General features: G+C 39.0%; 1 protein-coding gene across 2 annotated transcripts in view; it reads right to left on the minus strand.

Moving 5' to 3' along the window:
• LOC125459374 (uncharacterized) overlaps nt 1-23558 on the minus strand; it is a 47897-nt gene that overhangs the window by 20463 nt on the left and 3876 nt on the right. Inside the window, exons 2-3 of one of the 2 annotated variants that reach the window (XM_048545771.1) lie at nt 14558-14599; nt 13654-13751 (exon numbers count right to left, since the gene is read on the minus strand). In XM_048545771.1, the coding sequence (XP_048401728.1) occupies nt 13654-13741 (88 nt within the window). In that variant the 5' untranslated portion in view covers nt 13742-13751; nt 14558-14599. The remainder of the gene's footprint in view (nt 1-13653; nt 13752-14557; nt 14600-23558) is intronic. The other variant, XM_048545770.1, reaches the window with a different exon arrangement.

A 23558-nucleotide genomic window follows, 5' to 3' on the forward strand; every position in this document is an offset into this window, starting at 1 on the left:
CAGTAAAATGGTCAGGTTCATAAGCACATGTTTACTTCTGAGTTCTTCCCTACGACTCTGTTAGCAAGGTAGCAGCCCCTATCTGCTGCCTGTAATCAACTGGCTAAACACAAAGCCTACCTAATAAATTGTGTACAAAAACAGAAGTTGCTGGAAAAGCTGAGCAGGTCTGGCAGCATCTGTGAAGGAAAAATCAGGGTTAACGTTTTGGGTTCGGTGACCCTGCCTGAGAATAAATTATGTAACTCATTTGCTTTCACAAATGAAAGCTGCGTGGTGAGACAGAGAACAAGACACACAAGGAGGAGAATGAGAAAGGGGAAAAAGAGGGAGTCACACCAATGAGGGAAGTGAAGAAGAACTGGACAACAGGGAGACATGCACAAGAGGGAGAACAAAAACTACACTGCATGGGTGAGAGGGAAGGAAAATACAGGGAAACAGGAAAGAGAGAAATAAGGGGAAATGAGGAAAAACAGGGAAGCAGACGGGCCTGGAAAAAACAATTTAATTGGTAAAAGGATGCAGTTTATTTATGCTTAGCACTGCTGTGTATCTACACTCTGGGTCATAATGGTGTCATTTTCTATCCTCCAAGGAAGTTGTTGCAATTGTTGAATAGGAGATTACAAGAAGATTAGAAGTAACAGATATATTGCACCTTTTAAGAAACAGAAAATAATGAACAGATAGATATATCTCTTAAGGCTTCAGAATCTAAGAGGAAATCTTGGATTATGCTGTCACAGGCAAAAAGTTGAGGAGGTAAATCTATAGTAAACATGATTGTTCAAGTATAATAATAAGCTGCCTGATCCTGAAGCTGTTAAAGCAGTAAGAAGTTGTGATGCATCAAAAATGCCAGAAACATGACTAACTGTGAAGATTGCAAGGAGCTGAATTTATAAGAGGATTAAATATTTTAGAAGAATTGGACGGGCAGAAAAGGAGGTAGTTTGCTTTTGATACTGTCACATGAAAGCCCATCACTACCTCAGAAGAACATGGGATAGACAATGAAATATGACCTTATCAACCTTGATCATTCCAAAGAACAAAAGAAACTATGATTAACAAGTGAAGATTACACAAGCTAAAGCAGAACAGCAATAAAATTTTAAAACTGGTAAAGCCGAAGGGAAAGGTGAGAAATATTTATATGCAGCCAAACTGAGTTTGTTCCTAACCTTGAGTGGCATGGTGGCTCAGGGGTTAGCACTGCTGCTGCATTGTGCCAGGGACCTGGGTTCAATTCCAGCTGCAGGTGACTGTCTGTGTGGAGTTTGCACATTCTCCCTGTGTCTGCACGGGCATGCTCCAGTTTCCTCCCATAGTCCAAAGACGTGCAGGTTAGGTGGATTGGCCATGCCAAATTACCCATAATGTTCAGGGATTTTTAGGCTAGATGTATTAGCCATGGGAAATGTAGTGATAGAGTGGGGGGGCATGGGTCTGGGTGGGATGCTCTTCAGAAGATCATTGTGGAACTGATGGGCTAAATGGCCTGCTCTCACACCGTGGGGATTCTATGATTCATGGGAACACCACTTCTTGCAAGTTGCCCTCCAAACCACTTGTTGTAAAAGAACCTTTAGGTGCGAGTAACCACAAAATGTTAGAATTTCACATTCTGTTTAAAAGTGAGGTAGCTGAATCCAAAGCAAGAATGTTAAATTTGGATAAGGGAAATTACAAAGGTATGGGGCATAAGTTGGAAGAGCTAAATTAGGAAAGTAACTCAACAGCATAACTGTACGCAGGATGAATAGTTCTTTGTACTTTGAACAATCACATGGCTTGCAACAAATATACATTCTTTAAAGGTGGAAAAACTCAAAAAGGGTAATTAACAGTGGTTGACAAAGGAAGTTTAGGATTATATGAGACTAAATTAAAGGCTTTTAAAGTGGCTAGAAATTGTAATGAATTGGAACATTGGAAAGTTTTTAGAAAGCAGCAAAGGAGGGCCAAGAAACTGATAAATAGAAGAATAGAATATAAATGCAGTCTAGCAATAAACATAAAACATGGACTGTAAAAACTTCAATAGATGCATAAAAAGGAGAAGTTTGGATAAGACTATGAAAAGCAGAATTGAGAGAATTTATAAAGAAAAATAGAGAAATGGCAGAGAAACAAAATGATGATGTAGCTGATGTACTTGTTTCCATTCAGGAAGATACATAAAGGCTCCCAGAATTAGAAATAAAAATAACTAAAGAAAGAGTTGGAGGAAATTAATATTAGTAAGAATGTTGCGCTGGAGACATTAATGGGGCTGAAAGTTGTTAAATCCCTGGCACTGAAGGTCTGCATTCCTGAGTGTTGAAGATGGAGGCGATAGAGATAGTCGATATATTCTACAGATTCTAGAATGATTCCTTCAGATTAGATGTTTGCAAATGTCACTCCACTAAGAAAGAAAGGAAAAAAGGAAAAGCAGAACTGCAAACCTGTCAAGGATGTAATAAATGTATGCTTGGGTAAAATTGATCTGATTAGGCATTATTCACCATTAATTTGCCAATGGCATATCATGTTTGACAAACTTGTTGGGCTTTCTCGATGTTATTTACAAAGTTGATAAACGGGAGTCAATGAATGTAGTATATTTGTATTTTAAGAAGACTTTTGATAAGGTCCTTGGTAGGAGGTTGCTTAGTAATATTAAAGCACATGGTATGGGGTTAACACACTGGCATGGATTAATGACTGGCAACTGACAGAAACTGAATAGGAATAATTTTATCTTTCTCACATTGGTACATCATGAATAGTTAGATGTCACAAGAATCAATACTTGAACCCAGCTGTTTATAATAAAAATCAATAATTTGGATGGGAGGGCCAAATGTAATATTTCCAAATTTGCAGATGACTCAAAGCTACGCAGAAATGTGAATTGTTCTAACTGAGAAGGAACATTTTCAAGATGTAATATAATGTGGAAAAATGTGATGCTGTCCACTTTGGCAGGAAGAACAGATACAGATATTTCTTAAATAGTGAGAGGTTGGAAAGTATAGATATGCAAGAGAGCTGTGTTTCCATGTCAAATTGTAACATTCAGGTGCAGCAAGCTATTAGGAAGATGAATGGAATGTTAGCCTTTATTACAAGGAGGTTTGATACAGGAATGGTGAATTCCTGATTCAATTGTATAGGCTAGACTGTATCTGGAATACTGTGTCATTTTATCTCCTTTTCTCAGGAAAGGTATTGTTGCCAGAGAAGAAGTTTAACAAGGGTTTATTAGACCTGTTCCAGAATGATAGGACCATTGAAGTAAGATTGGCAAACTGGACCTGTATTATCTAGAATTTGAAAAGATAAGAGATGATCTAATGGAAATTTACAAAATACCTAGGGAGTTAGATATGTTCTCCCCAGTTGAGGAGTCTGGGACCAGGGAGTACAATTTAAAATATAAGTAGATGCCATTTAAGATGACGTTTCTTTTAAAATCAGAGGAACTGACCATCTCAGAGGACTGTGAAAGTTCAGTCTTTGATGATGTTAAAAGTGGCTATTAATGCTCCTTTGACTATCACTGAGAGAAAGGGTTATTGGGATTGTGTCAGTAAAAGGCATTGAAGAGTTCAGTTATTAAGATAATAACTGGCAGCACAGGGTCGACAAATTTAATAACCTATTCTTGTTCCAATGTCTCTCTATATAGATATTGACAGTGAATTTTACTTGGAGTAATAAAATGTATTGAGAATAATTTATCTTTAGATGAAGCCAAAAAATTGCTAAGAGGAGACAAGAAGTTTAAGCTTTTCATCTTGCACGCAACAGAACTTGGACCCAAAAATGATATTTGAGAAAAGAGACACCATTTTGTACAGCATGAGAAGAGGGTGCTGATTGGTTGTGCCATCATTGTCATGGAGCTGCAGCGAGAGCTGTTAACTATAAATCTTAACTCCCAAACCAGACAGGTAGATTCTGATTGGTCAGAGTGTTGCCATGGGGATGCAGCAGCGATTGGAATGATTTCCATGACATCTTTTGCACGAAAAAGGAGAAATGTGCAAATTCATTTTGCCTACATAGAACAGGAACTTGTATATTTATATATGTGGCTTCTAACATGTGGAAAAGCATCACACTACGAGGCTAATTGCTGGGCATAGTTTCCAGTGTAACTCTTCACACTATCCAGGTTATTTAATGAATCACTTCTGGTAGATATACTTCTCTAAGGCTTGCACAAACAATTCATGGATTTACAGCATTCTAGCAATGTTTGAGACAACTTCCAGGATAATCTGAGGTACAGTGGACACCGGTCAGGGCCAAAGCGTGTGGATGTAGGCCCTTTCATGGAAGTCATTAGACATGTAGGGATTCCTACAGTCCCACATGTTAGAAGAACAATCTGATTTGCGTGAAAAGGGCCCTAGCCATCTGCTCACTTTAAAAACTTTACATTGAGTTAGAGTATATCAGAGCTATCTTCTATGATAAATGGATATGCACTTGCTTTATATCACAAAATCTCAGATCACCATATAAAAACATCTCTTTTTCAAACATCTCTTGTTCATCCAGCCTCACATTTTATTTACTTGGAATTCTCCAGCATCTGCAGTTCCCATTATCTCTGATATTATTTTAACCTCACTGCGAAGCCTCTTCCAGGGATGCCTAACCTGAAGAAGTCACCCTCCTCCCTCCGGACCAACCTCAGGGAATCTCTCTCCCATTGCAACTCTCTTGTAATCTCTTCGGCCTTGAAACTACTCGACCATGTCCTGAAGCAAACACCCCCAGCTACCTACTAACCTCATCCCACCTCCTTGACCTGTCCGTCTTCCCTGGACTGACCTATCCCCTCCCTACCTCCCCACCTACACTCTCTCCACCTATCTTCTTTACTCTCCATCTTCGGTCCGCCTCCCCCTCTCTCCCTATTTATTCCAGTTCCCTCTCCCCATCCCGCTCTGATGAAGGGTCTAGGCCCGAAACGTCAGCTTTTGTGCTCCTGAGATGTTGCTTGGCCTGCTGTGTTCATCCAGCCTCACATTTTATTATCTTGGAATTCTCCAGCATCTGCAGTTCCCATTATCTCTTTTCACCTCTGGTTCTTTTGTCTCAAGTTTACTTCCTATGGTTAATGACATGTTCATTGCCAGAATAGTTTCTTCTTATTTAATCTATCAAAACCCTTCATACGTTTGAATGACTCTGTCAAATCTTCAGTTGGTCATGTCTGTTTGGAGGGGCATAGCCCCATCATCTCTAGTCTCTCCATATAACGGAAAGTCCTCATTACTGGGACCATTCCGGTCAGTCTCTTCTGCAGCTCTTCCAAGGTCTTGACATCCCTTGCTAAAATTTGCTGTGCTGACTTGAACACAATTCCCCAGCCAAGGCCTAACCTGTGTCTTGACTGAAGTTTGGCATCTTTTCCTTCCTTTTCTAAACTCAGCCTCAAAACTTTTATTCAGGATTCGGAGGCGCATGGTCATACTTGTTTTTCTTTGGAGGAAATGGCTGTGCACTCCTGCTTTGTGTCTTTTTCCTTTGACGTTTTTGTGGGTCAGGTATGGCTAGTGTGCAAAATGCACCTCCCACCCCCTGCGGAGGTCAGGTTCATTTTAAATGCAGAATTAAAATCCGATTTCTTCCTGCATGTCATTGTCTTTTGGTGGAATGGGGTTTTAAAAGTGCATTGAAAACATGCCAGGTATTACAGTTCATGAAGAAAGCGGAAAGCCTGCTGATGAGTGATAATGGGAACTGCAGATACTGGAGAATCCAAGACAATAAAATGTGAGGCTGGATGAACACAGCAGGCCCAGCAGCATCTCAGGAGCACAAAAGCTGACGTTTCGGGCCTAGACCCTTCATCAGAGGCTGATGAAGGGTCTAGGCCCGAAACGTCAGCTTTTGTGCTCCTGAGATGCTGCTGGGCCTGCTGTGTTCATCCAGCCTCACATTTTATTATTTAAGCCTGCTGATGAGTCTGAAAGGCAAATATAAAGTGTTCACTCACATTCAGAAGTCCCTAGGACATGGGGTACTATAACATAGATGTGTTTTTAACACATTCATTCACTATATAGATCACTCCTTTTATCAACGAGTCTTGCGTAACTGTTGATAGGCATAACAGTGCTTTTCTAATGGGGCGAGCACCATAATGCAGACAGAAAAATATCTTAAAATATTCTATCTTTTTTTTGCTATCATCTTTTTTTTGCTGTGATTTAAATGCCAATATCTCAAAAGAAACAAACTATTGTTTTAATATTGAAAAAAAAAACTTGCCATCTGCTTTCCTCCATTGACAGGAACCCTGGCTTGGAAATTTAAATGAACACCTCTTCCTTGTTACACAGCAGTTTATTGTGCGAACACCTGAGCTTCAAGTGTCAAAGCATTTCAGCATATCAGATGCTCAATTAACCTATGAATGGCAGTTTCAAGAGTTTGTAAAAATGAAGATTGTGCCTTTGATTTGTTTTCTTGGTTGTTCACGCAACGTATTAGGAGTACAAATATTCAAGGTTTGTTTTCATACAGTGGAAGGCATTTTTATCTCAAAATTAATGATGTGGAAGCTTTTATTAGTTGGTAAGAGGTTTTTTGTTTACTTGAAGTATCTTAAATAAGTTCCCACTTATATTGCATGAAATCTAAGGACCACGCATGGTGTGTACTGGGTGAGCAGCTACAAAGGATACATGGGCATTGGGTGATTCGAAGGAGCATGGAGGATATATGAGGGAGGGAAGTGGTATCAATGATTAGAAGGACAAACTGCTGACATGGGGCTGGGTGCAAGGGAGTTGATGGATGAGGTGAGGTACAGAGAGCCTTTCAATACTGTTTCATGATTTACAATCTGCAATACCTACTTGATCTGGTGTAAAAAGTTGAAAATAACAGGCCGGTGTGCAGATTGGGAGGCCAGCAAAATGTGCAGGTCAAGTTCTTTTGAGCTTGAAGGAAGATTGCCTCTATTACTCTACTAATAAAGTCATAGTTCCCAAATGTTGTTTTAACAATCTTATCAATTTGTTCTACCATTTTTAATTATTTGTGTTTGTATATCCATTGGTCTGTTCCTGTTCACACTTTAAATTGTGTAATGTAGTTTATATAGCCTTTTTTCACCTTTCCCACAAGATTGATTATTTCACACTACTCTGCTTTAAATGTTGTCTGCCCTTTTCACCAGCTAATCAAAATCCTTCTGAAGTCTAGAAACAGCCTCTTCACCGTTCATTATATTTCTGGGTTTTGTGAAATCTGCAAATTTTGCAATGATGTCCTAAGTGTTCAAGTCTAGGTCTTTGATATCTATCAAAAGGAGCAATATTGTTCAGAAAACTAACCATTCAGCATTACTCCCAACTCGTTGCCACTCAGCCAATTTTGTATCAACTCCATGACTGTTGTTTTCAACCCCTGGATTTTTGTTACAGGTGTATCATGCAAAATTGCTCCAAAGCTTTTTTGAAAGTTCTCATATGCACAACATCAACGTGCGAACTGCATCAAACTGCTCTCCTTCATTTCAAAGTGTTCAATTAATTTAAACAAAAATTATTTGTTTTTTAACAACTCTGTGATGGCTTTCATTCACTAGCCCAATATTTTCCAAATGTCTGTTAATTTTGTGCAATTGTCTATAAAGTTTTCTCACCACTAAAATTAGTATGGTGGGCCTGTAATTGCCAGATTTTCTCTCTTCCCCATTTTAAAACTGGTTTGCAAAATTTGCAATCCACCAGCCCTTTGGTTTTGATTCAGATCAAAGGAAGAATGGAAAATTATGGCCAGTGCCTTCACAATTTCTATGCTTGCTTCAATAAATAACCTCATCCTTTCATAGAGACTGACCTGAGTTTTGTTCTTTGAATGGAGGCCAGGTTTTATAGACCTTCCCTTTATCTCCAGAAAGTGGGAATATAGTCAGTCAACACTTGAAGTGCCATTTTAATGTTGTTTTCCGCAGATTCCGTGTTTTATGGACTTCCCTCATACAAGACTTATTTTGCAACACTTTCACTGACAGCGGGTTTATTTGGCCTTCCTCTAATTCCAGCCCCTGCCCTCACTCCCTCCCTCCACCATCCCCCACCCCTCCAGCCCAACTCCCATTCCCACCTTTAACGTCTCTGGTGCTGATGTTATCCTGTGGCTGCCATTCTAAATTTTGCACTGAAGTCCTGAGCGCCACCTAGTGGCAGCCTGTTACTGGGGTGTTGGTGGTGTAATGGCAATGTCACTAGTCTAGAAATCCAGGACCCCAGCCGAATGTTCTGAAGGCATCAGTTCAAATTCCCCACTGGGAAAGATGGTGAGGTTTGAATTCAGTTTAACAAGGTTATATAGTGCTCTTAAATCGCAGTACTCCTACTTGTAGAGTAGAAAGCTCAGATTCAAGTCCTACCTGCTCCAACATATGCAAAAACAACACTGAAAAGTTAATTAGAGAATATTTATTAATATTTCCTAGGCTTAAATTTGTATTACTTTAAAGGGATACTTTTTAATGATTGTAGGCATTTAGGAATATACACTGTTTCAATTTAATATGGCTTAAATTTGTTCCCTGTTGATAAAGATTGTGAAGTACCCAACTGCACAGCATTTCTTTCATATTTATTTACTTTAGTTTCTGCGAATTGCATCAATTGGGAATACACAGTGAAGTGCATAGTACAATATTTCAACCTGTACACTTTATTTTCCAGGGGAAGAAAAATTCTACAGGAACATAACTCTGGCTTTAACATTGATTCCTAAGGAAAGACGTGCTTCACTTAAAGTCACAATTTTCAGAAATGCAATCACAAGTTCAAGTGAGGAATTGCTTTTGCATCTTGTCAAATGTTGCCACATTGGCAGCATTCTCCTTGACTGAAGCGCACATTTAGTTTTTCAGTTGCCTGCACAGGAAGATCCCCTTCTAAATCCTTAGCCCAGTTGTTCCTTTGTCTATCATTTTATTATCTATGGTCCAGATTTGACAATAGCAATGAAACTGAAATGGTCAGTGTTCAATGTCATTAGTCTTCCGAAAGTGGTAGTAGTTACAGGCATTTAAATGTGTCGTTAAAAATCAAAAATACAGAAGTTGCTGCTAATAATTTTTTTTTGCTTTTCCAGAACCTACCCTGTTGAAGTATTTCAGAACTCAATTACTGCAATATTGATAAATTGCCCTTTTAAGCTGTTGCCTTCACATTATTTTTTCTTAAAAAGTTACACCTTGTTAAGTGAAGCATAACTGGGTTTTCAAACAATGTATATAGTTCATAATTAATGTGAACTGCTTCATTGGCCTTAGAAAATTAATTGTAAGTTTGTGTAATGTCAAATTTCTCCGTTATGATTTTTTAAAAAGCTTCATTTATTTATGATATTTCAGCCTACCATCAACCCCTGTACGACCTGACCAGGAATTTTATGACCAGGAAATTTTAATCTAAGGTTGAAGACAATTAGTGGCTTTTACTTCCTCACATGGTCACTTGGTGTGACAGGAGGGATAGGTCAGAGCACAGGAATAAGGTATCAGTTCTGACAGAGAGGGGGGGAGAGAGGGAGGCAGTGTTGTGACCAAAGCTGGTTATGTGGTGGTCAGGCCTGGAGCAGGAGAAGGGTGCGTTGATGAGGGCTGAATTGGTTATGAAAAGCTGTAGTTCATGGGGGTGAGCTTCACCCTCCGAATTCTCTAATCTAAATGGATTCTTTCCTGGGGGTTACTGGCATAGGGAAATTTACTTGCTGAATGTTCAATTTTCCTGAATAATTCCTCTGAGTCTGCTACAACAGCCATTCTGCAGAATCCCCATTTGCAACTGGCAACTGCACTTGAATCAACATCTGGCCATTGGCAAATCCAGGCCATTGTATTTTTAGTCTTCACAAGATCAATTAAAGGAACACTGTTTAAATATGAAGCTAACCCTTAATAAAATGACAGGGGACAAAGGTTCAAACTGGATTAAACAAGATTAGGATATTTATGTATTACATACATACATAAATAAAACACACACACACACACACACACACACACACACACACACACACACACACACACACACACATTAAGGAGCCCCATCAACAAAACTCTCTGCCAGTTGGAATCATACCTGGCAAAAAGGAAGATGGTTTTGTTTGTTGAGGGTCTATCATCTCAGCTCTGGGGCGCACCTGCAGGAGTTCCTCAGGTTAGAGTCCTGGACCCAATCATCTTCAACTACTTCACTAACTTCTTCTATCGTAAAGTCAAAAAGGATGTTTCAGCATCATTAGTGACTCCTCAGATGCTGAAACAGACCATGTCCACTTGCGGCAGGACTGGAACAATGCCCAGGCTTGGGCCTGGGCTGTGAAGTGGCAAGTAACATCCATGCCAAACAAGTTCCAGCAATGACCAGCTCCAGAGAGATCTCTACAGACAATCTAACTATCAACCCTTGGCATTCAATGGAGTTACCATTAAATGCTCCATTATCAATCTCCTGGAGGTTACCATTGACCAGAAACAGAACTCGACTTGTTAAATAAATAACAGCTGGTCAGAGGATAGGAATCCTGCAGTGAGTAATCACTGTCTAACAGCCCAAAGCCTGTCAACCATCTACAAGGCATGAGTACAGCTCCAACAATGGTCAAAATACTTGACAACTTCCAGGTCAAAACAGTCTGTTTGATTAGCAATGCATCTATAAGAATTCACTGTCTGAAAATGTACCATCTTCAAAATGGACTCTAGAAATTTACCAAAGCTCTTTAGACAGCACATTCCATATGGATGACCACATCTAGAAGATCAAGGGCAGCAGATACATGGGAACACCACCACCTGCAAATTCTCCTCCAAGCCACTCAACATTTCAATTTGGAAATATATCACCTTTCCTTCAGTGTCATTAGGTCAAACTCCTGGAATTCCCTCTGTAACAGCAGTATTGGGCCTACCTACAAATTGGACTTGAGCAGTTTAAGAAGACAGCTCAACATCACCTTTTCACGAGCAACTAGGGGCAGGCAATGAATACTAGCCCAACTGGTGAAATTCACATCCCATTATTAAATAAATTTTTAAAATTCCTCAATTGGAGAAATGCAGGAAAAATAACTTTCAAAATTTTTAGGAAGAAATTCAGTGACATGATTGTAAAAGTATATTTTTTCAAATGGATCAAAAAGTTTTTTTTCATATTAATCTTGTTAGTGCATAGTGTATTAAGTAACATTGATATATCTCTCATCTTCCAGAATCAAAACCTATTTGCACAATCTACTGCAAAAACAATGATGCGTGAGGTCATGCGCAAACCTATTTCACATTCTTAGCGGGTAATGGACGACTGCAAACAGTTAAATCTTTGTTGGAGGTACCTAGCTACCATTCCTGAAATGAAAGATGCACTGAAGTAAATACTGGACTTTATTGGAATTTACCTTTCTGAATTTAAATTCAGTTGACAACCAAATCAGCTCAAATTTGAACAGTATTCTGAATGTTTGAGTTTCAGCGCTGGGATAAGAAGAGAGGGGGAAAACGTTCATTTTTTTTGCTGTGTAATTTAACACTAAATTTGCTACTGGGAAGAAATTCCAACAAAGAAGCGCGGACAACTCACAATGAAACTGTTATAGATGGGAATACCATGCTAGGTCATTGTAGACATAAAGAATGAAAGAAGTGTTACCGTATCTTTCTACTGTGAGCAATTATGTAAGTGTCATACACCATTCAAATATAACTGGAATTCCAAGTTTAATATAAATATTTAGTGGCAGACTGTGAGGCAGCAATAGCAATAGGTTTTCACTGCTGACTGTAATTACAGTTTATTGAGAGAAGAAACCGAACATCGAAGTTTATCATCAGGACAGATGCACAAATACAAATTTCAAAGGGAGCACCAATGCTGTATAAATTGTCACTGCCTTTGAAATTTGCGATTCTTCATCCGTTCTAATAAGTTCAGGATGAGAAGCTTCGATACAATGTTGTTTTTATTGTCAGCATTGCTCAAATTATGACTGTAAAACATACAGTTTGTGTCATCTGCATATGTACATGTAGATATGTAGAAATATGTACAAATAGCTAAGTTGTTGCTAGCGATACACTGCTCTGCTACATAGTGCACTGTCAAGAAAATGATTATTTGTTCTGAACTTCAACAATTTGTACACTATTTCAGCAATAAGGAGCAATGAACAAATAAAAGCCATGTTCAACCAGGAGTAACTGAAATTTTAACGTATATTAAGTCATAATTACAAAAGTACAACTTTTCGAGCCCGTAAAAGCAAATTTAACAAGCCTATATTCTGACATATGTGTTTTCCTTTACTTCACTTTCTGCCTAATAATTCAAATATGATTTATATTCCCTATTTTAGAATTTCTGTTTTAGAGTCTGTGTGAATTCATCAATCTGATTAGCTAATGGAATGTCTTTGGCTGGATGTCTGATGCCCTGCAGAGAGTGCAAATTCAAAATGACACTGCAATAGAGAAGATCTGAGGTCTAGTGATTGCTAAAACTTTATGGGCACCTTTTTGAGATTACTAGGGAGTGTTGTTCATTAACCACTAGCTGCAATATTCAGGCCACTTTATGATTTAAATGTAAAAAATCTAGTCGTATGAAGAATCACAGTTACACTTGTTTTCGGCCCTTGTGTAGTACATTTTCTTTACTTACTGAAGTGTTGCAGTAACAAATGTAGCACACTTGTTCATCCATTACATTTTTCAGAATGTAACTAGTCATGGGCTTCCCAATGTAGGCTATTGATGTTCTCAGACCTTCATCGGCGAGTTATTTAATTAACCAATGTTGGCATTTGGCATGTAACACATTTTAACTTTCAGAGCATAATGTTTCAATGTTCTTTTTCCTCTGATAAAAAAGGGCTTACAGAGCTCAAGTCTAGTTTTACCACTGATTCCAATGGAATGTTTTCACTTCAAGTGGTTGCAATTTTCAGGAGGGGAAGCGCAACTCTAAGTGAGGACTTACTACATGGTCTGAGGCAGGAATTAGACAGCAAATAAAAATAACAAAAGAGTTCCTTTTCACAAGATGCCAATAATAAAGTCCTGCTTTCAATTATTCACCCTGTAACTCATACAGATACTTAGTAGTTCAATGCTGTGACCTGCAATAGTATAACCCTGGCAGGGTTGCATAACTATTTTATTGCCAACCTTATTACCAAAAACAATACAAATTCTGGAGCAATGCCATCTACTTATGTAATCAGTGCACCCGTCCCTCATCCTCTGTGTAAATGCCCTACCTAGTATTGTACAGAGCTATTTGCGCCATGGCATTTTCTTGTTCTTTCCTTCCTCTACTGCTTCCACCATTAGAGTTATCAGAATATTTTGTTTTTTTCTTCCAATCCAAGGCAAAACAAATACAGGGATACTCTCCCCTGTCAACCTGCCCATCATCAAACAAGAGTCAGTACCTTCATGAACAGAAATAAATATGGAGAAGAGAAAAATAATTCAAATGTAAACATTATAATGGAGTTGAAGTGCTGGGTACCAAATATATCTAGATATTTTCATCGATTTATGGTTTTAAAATAAAGAAAACTCTAGAAATTTAAAGCTTGGCATTGCTGTAGACCCAAGTTCTTCATACCTACCTGTAGTCCCATTTTTCGTTGAGTTCAACTTTTTGTCCAGAAGCTTGAGAACGAGCAAATCTTTGTGCCATTTCTCCACTGGTTCCATGTTAGACCTCCTGAAATTTTACAAGCAGAGTAAATGTCAAGAATTGATGGGGTGTTAACAAAAGTACGCAGGATGTGCCAGGACTATAACACAGGCTATTCCTATAAACAACAGATTTGATTAAACTTAAATATATTCTGTGTATCAGACCAAAAAAGAAGGCTGCTAAGAATTTTGTTAAAATGCCATACAACATTCTCTGCTGGTTGTCAGGGTATAAAACAAATGATTTATTGTCTGGGCATTTTTAGAATGTGGCAGAATGAGTGAACATTTGATTATAATGACACATTGGGCAATTCCCCTTTAAAGTCCCTTTTGTCCTTCTTCTTCAACAGAGAGGGAGAGACAACTGGTGATAGGTCAACCTGAGGAGGACTACACGACAGGCAAGGTGGGGGGAGGGCGTGATATGGAAGTTGAGAAGACATGGCAACATCAGCCAGAATAGGAACTGAAACCATGCTGTTGGCATCAATCCCCTGTATCAAATGACAGCCATCCAGCCAACTGAGCAAACCAATTTCTTTATCCAGTTGCCCATTATTAGTGCGCCTAATGATTGGATGGGCCCAAACACACGCAAATACTTAAGTATTGTTAAATGTTGACCCTGGTATGGTGCACTTCTGGATATTGGAGCTCAATGGCTCTCACATCAACCAAACAGATGATATAGTCGACTCTCTGTCATAAGGAATACTCATCCCAGTTACACATTTAAAAACATGTAACTTTTTCAAGGATTTTTCTATCATAACAAATAGCACGACGGGATGTACTTATTAATTCATTTTTAATTGTCTCACAACATACCTCAACCACTCTTTGAATTCCGTGTTTAAACTCCAAAAGTTGCTATCAGAAGGAAAAAAAACACAATAAAACTGGGAAATAACACAATCTGGTCTGGTTCATCTTATGGAACTGAAAATGAAACATCTCTAGGACATCCATTTACCAATTTTACTGTTTTTTTTTAAACTGTTTCCTCTGAATAACGACCATGAACACTGACACTTTGCTATCATTAGTGCTTCAAAATCTGGGCAGTTAGCACCTGTGATCAAAATGAGGATTTCTTTAATTATTTTGTTAGGATATTCTCGAAAGTGCAACAAGTTCACAGAAAAGTTGAAGTGACCATAATGCAAAAGCTGAAAAGACTCCGCAAGCCAGCTAGCACACTCACCCTGTATTGCAACTATCTGAGAGAGAAGGTCATGATAGTGTACAGAAAATTAAATAACCTAATGGAAGTTGTAATGAATGAAGTCATGATATACATCTTCTGCTTCTCACATGGAGAACTTTAAGGAGCTGATGTTCAATGTATTACAAGACTTTTCAAACTTCCATGGTTCTATGCATTTTAATTTCTACTTATTGAGATGAAAAGTATGTTTGCTTACACTGCACTCTGTCCCTACAGACACCAGCTATATTCTCTGGTTCATGTAAGTAAGACGAGCAACCAGTAGCGATAGGAAGAACACTAAAACTAATTTGCAGTTCTGCTGATCTGACTGAAGCCAGTATCTACAACCTGTATCCAAAATCCTCTTCAGCACCTTACAAACCCATGACTACTTTCATCTAGAAGGACAAGGGCAGCAGACAGATGGAACACTACTACCTTCATTTTCCCCTCCAAGCCACTCACCATCCTGACCTGGAAATATATCACCATCCCTTCACTGTCACTGGGTCAAAATCCTGGTATTCCCTCCTTAATGGCACTGTGGGACAACCCACATGTGGACTGGAGCAGTTCAAGAAGGCAGCTCACCACTACCTTCAAGGGCAACAAGGGGCGGGCAAGAAAGGCTGGCTAGCCAGTGATGCCCACATCCCACAAATGAATTTTTAAACAGTGTGGTTGAAATGCACTTTATTCACTCTTGTGCGAGGACCTAGAAACCCAATTAGAGGTTAAAGATCACAGATGTTTACTATCAAAAATTATTACTGAATTATAGTCAAGCCAAACCAGATGATTTGGTCATTGATGTGAGGACAGGTTTTAGTGGGCAGTGGTGATGTCATGAACCAGTAATCCACAGGTCTAGGCTAATGTTCTGGGGATATGGGCCCAACTCCTTCCCTAATATGTGGAATTATTTATATGCTTGAGATTAAAAGCTGGTCTCAATAATAGTGATCATTAAACTTATTACTTGTTGCTAAAGCCAATTTGGGTCATTAATGCCCTTTAGAGGAAGGAAATCTACTATCCTTACCTGGTTGAACCTACATATAACTGTTAAACCATAGCAATGTGCGTGATTCTAACTGCCTCTGGATTGGCCAATAAGCCATGTAGTTCAAGGATTATTAGAGTTGGAAAACAAATGCTGGTCTTGTCAGTGATGCCCAACAATAAATAAACAGGATAGCTAGTTTAGATTGCACACAGAATTGAACAAGGGGTAATGAACTCAAATACATAAGATGGAACGAATAAGTTTGCAGATGCTTGACAAAATATTAAGTTACAGTGTACATACTGGTGTGTTCAACATACACAAGAAATACTTTACATATGCTATAATGTGAGCAGAACGTAGACATTCAAAAACTTACAGCTATTTTGATTGATTGATTGTCATGTGAACCAGAGTACAATGAAAAGCTTTGTTTACGAGCAGTACAGGCAGAAAATACTAAGCAAGGATGTACAGATTAAAAGTTGTGAGAAGAATTTAGAGGCATACAGGTTACATTGCACAGGGCCAGCACTAGGTGAGATCAACGTTAGCATGACCAGCATTATTTGAAGCTAGAGAGCCCATTCATCTGCCTCATAACAGCCAGGATAAAGCTGTTACTGAAATTGCTGGTGCATGTGTTCCAGCTTCTGTATCTTCTGCCTGACAGAAGAGGTTGTAAGAGATCATGGACTATATTCAATGATTATAATCTAATAAAAATTGGCATGTTTCAGTTAAATTCATCACAAAACCCAGGCAGTTGGCATGATGATAACGTAGTGCTTTGGAAAACAGAGTACAGATCAGGAGCAAACACTTGGGGAAAAACAGAAGATATAAGTGAGTTCCAGTTAGAGTAGAGGCCTACAGCACTGAAAAAGGTCCTTTGGCTCATCGAGTCTGTGCCATTCAAAAACATCCACCTAACCATTTTAAACCCATTTTTGAGCAGTTGGCTCATATTGTTCTATTCTTATTGGCCAGACACAGAATAGTAAATGAACAATTGCTTGGGGTGGCATCGTGGTTCAGTGGTTAGCATTACTGACTCACAGCAGTAGGGACCTGGCTTCAATTCCATCATCAGGCGATTGTCCATGTGGAGTTTACACATTCCCTCTATATCTGCATGGGTTTCCTCTGCGTTGTCTAGTTTCCTCTCACAGTCCAAAGATGGGCATGTTAGGTGGATTGGCCAAGCTAAATTGTCCATAGTGTGCAGTTTAGGTCAATCAACTATAGTAAATGGAGGGAAGTGGAGGGGGGAGGTTCGCTCTTCAGAGGGTTGGTATGGACTTGATGGACAGAATGGCCAGCTTCCACACTATAGGGATTCTATGATTATCTCAAATCCCAAGTTTTTATTCTCTTGGAATACAAACAAGATTTTGGAGCAGGAGTAAGTTACTCAGTCCCTCAGCCTGCTCTGCCATTCACTAAGATCACAATCTGATTACAACACATTCCCACCTACTCCAATAACCTTCTTTCCTCATGTTTGGGTTGCAAAGGTGCCTGCAAAGTAAGGAGACCAAAGATCACACAGTAATCTGGTGCTGTCTGACCAATATAATGCAGTTTTATATCAAACTTTAACTACTATATATAATTTTATACAATATAATTTGTATAATAGTGTAAGCTTTCAGGAAATTTTATGATACATGAGCTTGTTTCCTCATTACCTCTTGCCTGTTTTGTCGATTTACTCAGGAGGCATTTCACTTCATTTGTAGAACAAAAATGTCTTTGAATCATGTTCAGCATTATCAGCTATTAATTTTCAGGCTTGCTCCTATCACCCTTCACCTGTGGTCACAGAAAACAGGTTCCGAGACAAGGACGAAAGCTTGCTTGAACTGAATGTTCAACTTAGTATGTAGTGAGTGGAAAGCACAAGAAGATACTCTTTAACAGTCAGATTATAGCAAATATAAAGCATGACATTCAACTTCGGTATGAATGCAAAACAGGTGGTAACAAATCGATTGCCTATTGTACACAGAGGCTTATTTTCCTATCAATTAAAGTCAATGGAATGGAAGATTGTGTGGGATGTACAAAGGGTGGCTGATTCATTACGGCTGAAATTGAATTTCATCTCCCTAGTCACTGTTCCCACTCTATATGAAGGAAAACACCACACTGACAGATGGCATTTTATATCTAATTACTAATTATGCTTACTGTGTGTGGCAAAATTGTTTGGAATAACAATATGTCTCAGTGGAATATAAAGCTGTTTTCTGAGTTCAACAAAATTTGCTTCAGTATTCATGGCTATTTTGCTCTGTATATTGGATGAATTGATACATAAAGTGTGATTTTCATTTGCGGGGAAAGAAGGAAAGCACTGGCACTAGAGAAGATACTGCTCAATATAATGTGCCAGGCTCTCATTGCCTCCAGGATGGATTGAAAGGTGGTGACACGTAAGTTGGGAGAGTCAGGCATCCACACTTATAATTATCAGCCTGTTAACCACCTTGAGGATATTGCGAATGGACCAGGAAAGTCAGAAAGAGATTTTCAAATTGCAAATTGTCAAGCCCTATCAGGCAAGTACACATGTTATATTCAATACAGAGAACATGTAAGTGTTCTTTCAATTATGATAAATTTTAATGATTATGGAATCCAGTGCGACACAATTTTTCAGCTGGCCATTTGTCCAAGTGAACCCGAAACGTCAGCTTTTGTGCTCCTGAGATGCTGCTTGGCCTGCTGCGTTCATTCAGCTTCACACTTTATTATCTTGGATTCTCCAGCATCTGCAGTTCCCATTATCTCTAATACAATTTTAACCTCACTGCGAAGCCTCTTCCAGGGATGCCTAACCTGAAGAAGTTACCCTCCTCCCTCCAGACCAACCTCAGGGAATCTCCCTCCCACTGCAACTCTCTTGTAATCTCTTCAACCTTGAGGCTGCTCGACCATGTCCTGAAGCAAACCAGGTACCACAGTCACATCACCTTCCTCAGCACCTGCCTACGGAACCGTATCATCCCCATTGGACTACAGTCTACATTCAAGCCTTCCCAATTTGGCCCCAACCATGACCACCTCGACACCCAGAGCATTCAGACCCTTCCCCCACCTAAATTTCTTGTCAGGTGATTTTTGCTCAATACATTAGTACTAAAGAGTCTCAAAGAGAGCCGAAGTTATTTTTGAAGTAGGAACACTGACTTAGCAGACTTTCAGCACTTGGCACAGTTTTATAGATTCCAGTAAAGAGGCCATTCAGCCACGTCAGCTCTTTGCAAGAGCCCTTTAGGTAAGTGCGCTCTTAACCACTTTCCCTGTCGTCCTGCAACTCCTATTCCCTGGAGGGACTTATCAAATGCCTTCGCAAAAGCCAAATTAACTGTTAGAGTTGGAGATTTCTAATGGTTCCATCTCACTTATTTGAGTAGTTACCCAGGAAAAGGTTGGAGGATTAAAACCTGCTTTAACTCTAACTCATTAACTATCCAAAGACTGTTCTAGTGAATCAGACTGGCCACTCCATCTACACATGACTGAAAGTAAGGCATCTTCTGTCACCACATGCCCAACCTCAAAAAATAACGAAAGTAGATTTCCAATCACTCATTGCCCTCTGTGAGAACGTGTTTTGCCTCATTTGTTTTGTAAGCACTTAGTTTTAAATAGTGACCCCTGATTCTTGATTCTCCCACAAAAAGAAACATCCTTTCCAATTCCACCCTGTTAAGACCGCTCAAAGTGTTATGTATTTCAGCCAAGTCACCTCTTACAGTTTTAAACTGCAGCAGATGCAAGCCTAATCTGGAGAACCTCGCCTCAAAAAAGTCAACCATTGCAAGAACCTCTAAACTGTTTCCAATACACTTACATCCTTCCACAATACACTATACAGGTGTAGTCTCTTCAGTGCCTTATATAACAAAATCATAACCATTCTTCTTTTTCATTGTTACCAAATTGTATGGAGTAATCGTGAATTGGAAGGCAGGAAGCCAGAATTTATTTGTAATCAAAAAGATAAAAGAGAAGGCTATTTTAGTCCCTTTAAGAGGTGATGTGCTTTTCTAAGCTTGGAGATTTAAACAAAAATGTGCCTGTAAGCAGCTGAACAGGTACAGCCAGTTCTGAAATGGAAACATGTATCAATTGGCTGTGTGATTGGAAACCTTAGGCTTGTTTTGATATTTTGGCAACTTGTTGGAATCAGCCAATTAATTTAAACCAAGCACTTAGCGACTGAAAGCCAATTGAATTTAAATATGATGGTTATGACAACCCTGGACCATAGTAAGAAAATTGATATGTCATCCAAAGTATATAAGGAGGGTCTATTTGAAAATCGGTGTGAAAGCGAACCACGATCTGACAAATAAGCATTTAGCTCTGACAAGAAATCACTAAGCTCTCTAATAAAGCACCATCTATCCATAAAAGGTAGCACAGCTCTTTTAGCCAAGAGTCGTCGCAGAAGACTTCAGAGAAAACATCCCTGACAGCTGGGTCAGTGGAAGAAAGGTATTTATGACTTGAGAACAGCAGAAGAAAGGTGTGCAGACTTTCAGAGACTAAATTTATATATTTTTTCTTATTACTTGGGTTAGATAGAAATTTGTTTGGTTAGGGAATAGTTAGGAGTTGGGGGGAATTGTACAGTTTGTTAGTAACTGTTAATTTTCTCACTGTTAGGTTTAAATAAATAAACTGTTACTTGTTGCTTATGAAGTGAATATCAGGAATTTTTCTTTCATTCAACCTCTCTTTGTCCATAACAGTATTCAACTGCCCTTGCAGTGAAACATAACATTCAATGATCCCTCCTGATTACTCCTGTACTTGCATATTTACCCTCTGCTCACGAGAATTTTCACTTGTCCAAATCAAATGTAATTTGTCAAGCATGACCCCAGTGTCACAACACCTGAATATTTGCATAGTCTGGAGACCATGTCCCCAAAGCCCACATCTATGTCATTAGAAAATAAAGGGCAATACTGTCAACACCAATTCCTGGGGGTTAGCACTGATGATTTATCAGAAGGTAGAACACTTGCAACAGCCTATGGTATCTTCAGAATCTCCTACAATTCCTTTACAGTAGGTGCTACCAGGAAAGAAGTGTAGGTTTGTCTAAGTGCAAGAAAAACAAATGGGTAACATAATAGGTGTCAACCATTAGTCTGCCCGTCAGGCAGCCAGACATCTGTCCCAATAGCATTAGGTTGATTTATTATTTTTTAAGATTGGCTGTCACAGTGTAGGCGATATTCACAGGGTTGTCTTGCATTAGTGGCATTAATTTTTCTAACCACCCTTTTTACTTCTGAGTCATAAAAAAAGAAACCATTTTTCTTAAAAAAAACTTTTTTAAAAATTCCTGGTGACTTGAATAAATTCTAAACAAATAGACCAGAAATATTACGTGTTTTTATTAGCAAAGACGTTAACAACACAATTTTAATGATAAGCGTCATCATATCCTTTCCCACAGACTTGTTACCAAGCCTCACAATTAAATTAATATCTCTGCGATCAGGAAGCACAAGTCCAAATATAGAACCAAAGCTAATTTAAAATATGCACTCTTGACAATCAGAAGGGTTATTATAACTGAAGAAGTAATTTTTGTAATCATTCTTAGTGTTACTGTCTTCCTCAGTGCATTTACTACCAACGTTCTGTTTTGCCCCAAAGTTATTCTGCCTTCTTTTGAACCTTGCTTATCTCAGTATTTTAATGCACATTAAATTTCAAAAAAATTCTTCATGAGACAACTTTCATTCTTAAAGTCCACATTTTATGCTAACTCACTTGAACCTCTCACAATCTGAAACCGGAATCCAATGCTATTAGTGTATGTTGCACTTATGTCATTGTTTTGCTTTTTGTTTTCTATGCAAGGTTTTCACTTCTCAAAATTCAAAACTTCAGAATACAATTGTAGAAATATTAGTGAGAATCCCAAAATCAAAAGAATACGTAAGTAGGAGCACAGGTAGGCAATTCAGTACCTTAAGTCTGCTCTGTCATTTAATGCAATCGTGGCTGATCCAATCTCGGCCTCAACTCCACTTTGCTACCAGATCCCTATAAACCTTTAACCCTTACTTATTAAAAATCTATCTATCTTCTCCTTAACTTTACTGAAGTCAACCTTACTTTCGGGGGGCGTACATTTCGCAGATTCACCACCCTCTGATGAAAGCAATTTCTCCTCATCTCTGTTTTAAATCTGCTTCTCGTTATGCTACAACTACAACCTCTTATTCTAGATTGACCCACATGAGGAATCAACCTTTCTACATCAACTTTACTAATCCCTGTTCACATTATATATACCTCAATTGGATCTAATCTCATTCTTCTAAACTACAGAGAGTATAGGCCTAAACTGCTCAACCACTCTTTATAAGACAAACCTCTTCACCTCTGGAATCAATCTAGTGAATCTTTTCTGAACTGCATCCAATGCAACTAGCAAAGGGCACCAAAGTAAGGGAACCAAATATGTCCACAATACTCCAGGTGCAGCCTCACTAATAAACTGTGCAGTTGCAACAACACTTCCCGACTTTTATACAGTATTCCTTTTGCAATAAATAACAGAATTACATTTTCCTTCCTTATTATCTGCTGTGCCTTCATGCTAGTTTTCTGTGATTTATGCAAGAGGACACCCAAATCCCTCTCCTCCAAAGCACTCTCAAGCATCATTCTATTTAGATAATAAGTTGCTTTTCTGTTCCTCTGACTGAAACATATCCATGTTAAGATTTGTCTGTTAAATCTTGGTTCATTCACCTAACCTAACCATGTCCATTTAAAAAACAAAAAAATGTAAACTTTTAAATCATTTTAAAGTGTGAGCTCAGTGGTTATGTTTAACAAAGAGACAGAGACAGGGGAGAGGGGAGGAAAAACATGGGGATACAGTTGGCTGAGAGGAGAGTGGACAGTTGGAGACTGTGTAGGGTTAAATAAGGGGGAGGCAATATAAAAGGAGATCAGCAACTGATAAAGTGAAGCAGGCAGTATTCATATTAAGGCAATGAAGAATCTGAAGGTATAAAGCTATGAAGGTCATCAAGAGGGTTGGAATATAAAAGCAGTGATGTGCTTCTGAGGCTTTATAAAGCTCTAGTTAGGCCCCATTTAGAATATTGTGTCCAATTTTGGGCCCCACATCTCAGGAAGGATATACTAGCCCTGGAGCGTGTCCAGTGGAGATTCACACGGATGATCCCTGGAATGGTAGGCCTAACATACGATGAACGGCTGAGGATCCTGGGATTGTATTCATTAGAGTTTAGAAGGTTGAGGGGAGATCTAATAGAAACTTACAAGTTAATGTATGGCTTAGAAGGGGTGGACGCTAGGAAGTTGTTTCCGTTAGGCGGGGAGACTAGGGCCCGTGGGCACAGCCTTAAAATTAGAGAGGGTAAATTTAAAACTGAAATGAGACGACATTTTTTCAGCCAGAGAGTGGAGGGCCTGTGGAATTGATTGCCACGGAGCGCAGTGGAGGCCGAGACGTTGGATGCCTTCAAGGCAGAGATTGACAAATTCTTGATCTCACAAGGAATCAAGGGCTACGGGGAGAGTGCAGGGAAGTGGAGTTGAAA

Source organism: Stegostoma tigrinum, chromosome 17, assembly GCF_030684315.1.
Source record: "Stegostoma tigrinum isolate sSteTig4 chromosome 17, sSteTig4.hap1, whole genome shotgun sequence".
NCBI lineage: Eukaryota > Metazoa > Chordata > Chondrichthyes > Orectolobiformes > Stegostomatidae > Stegostoma > Stegostoma tigrinum.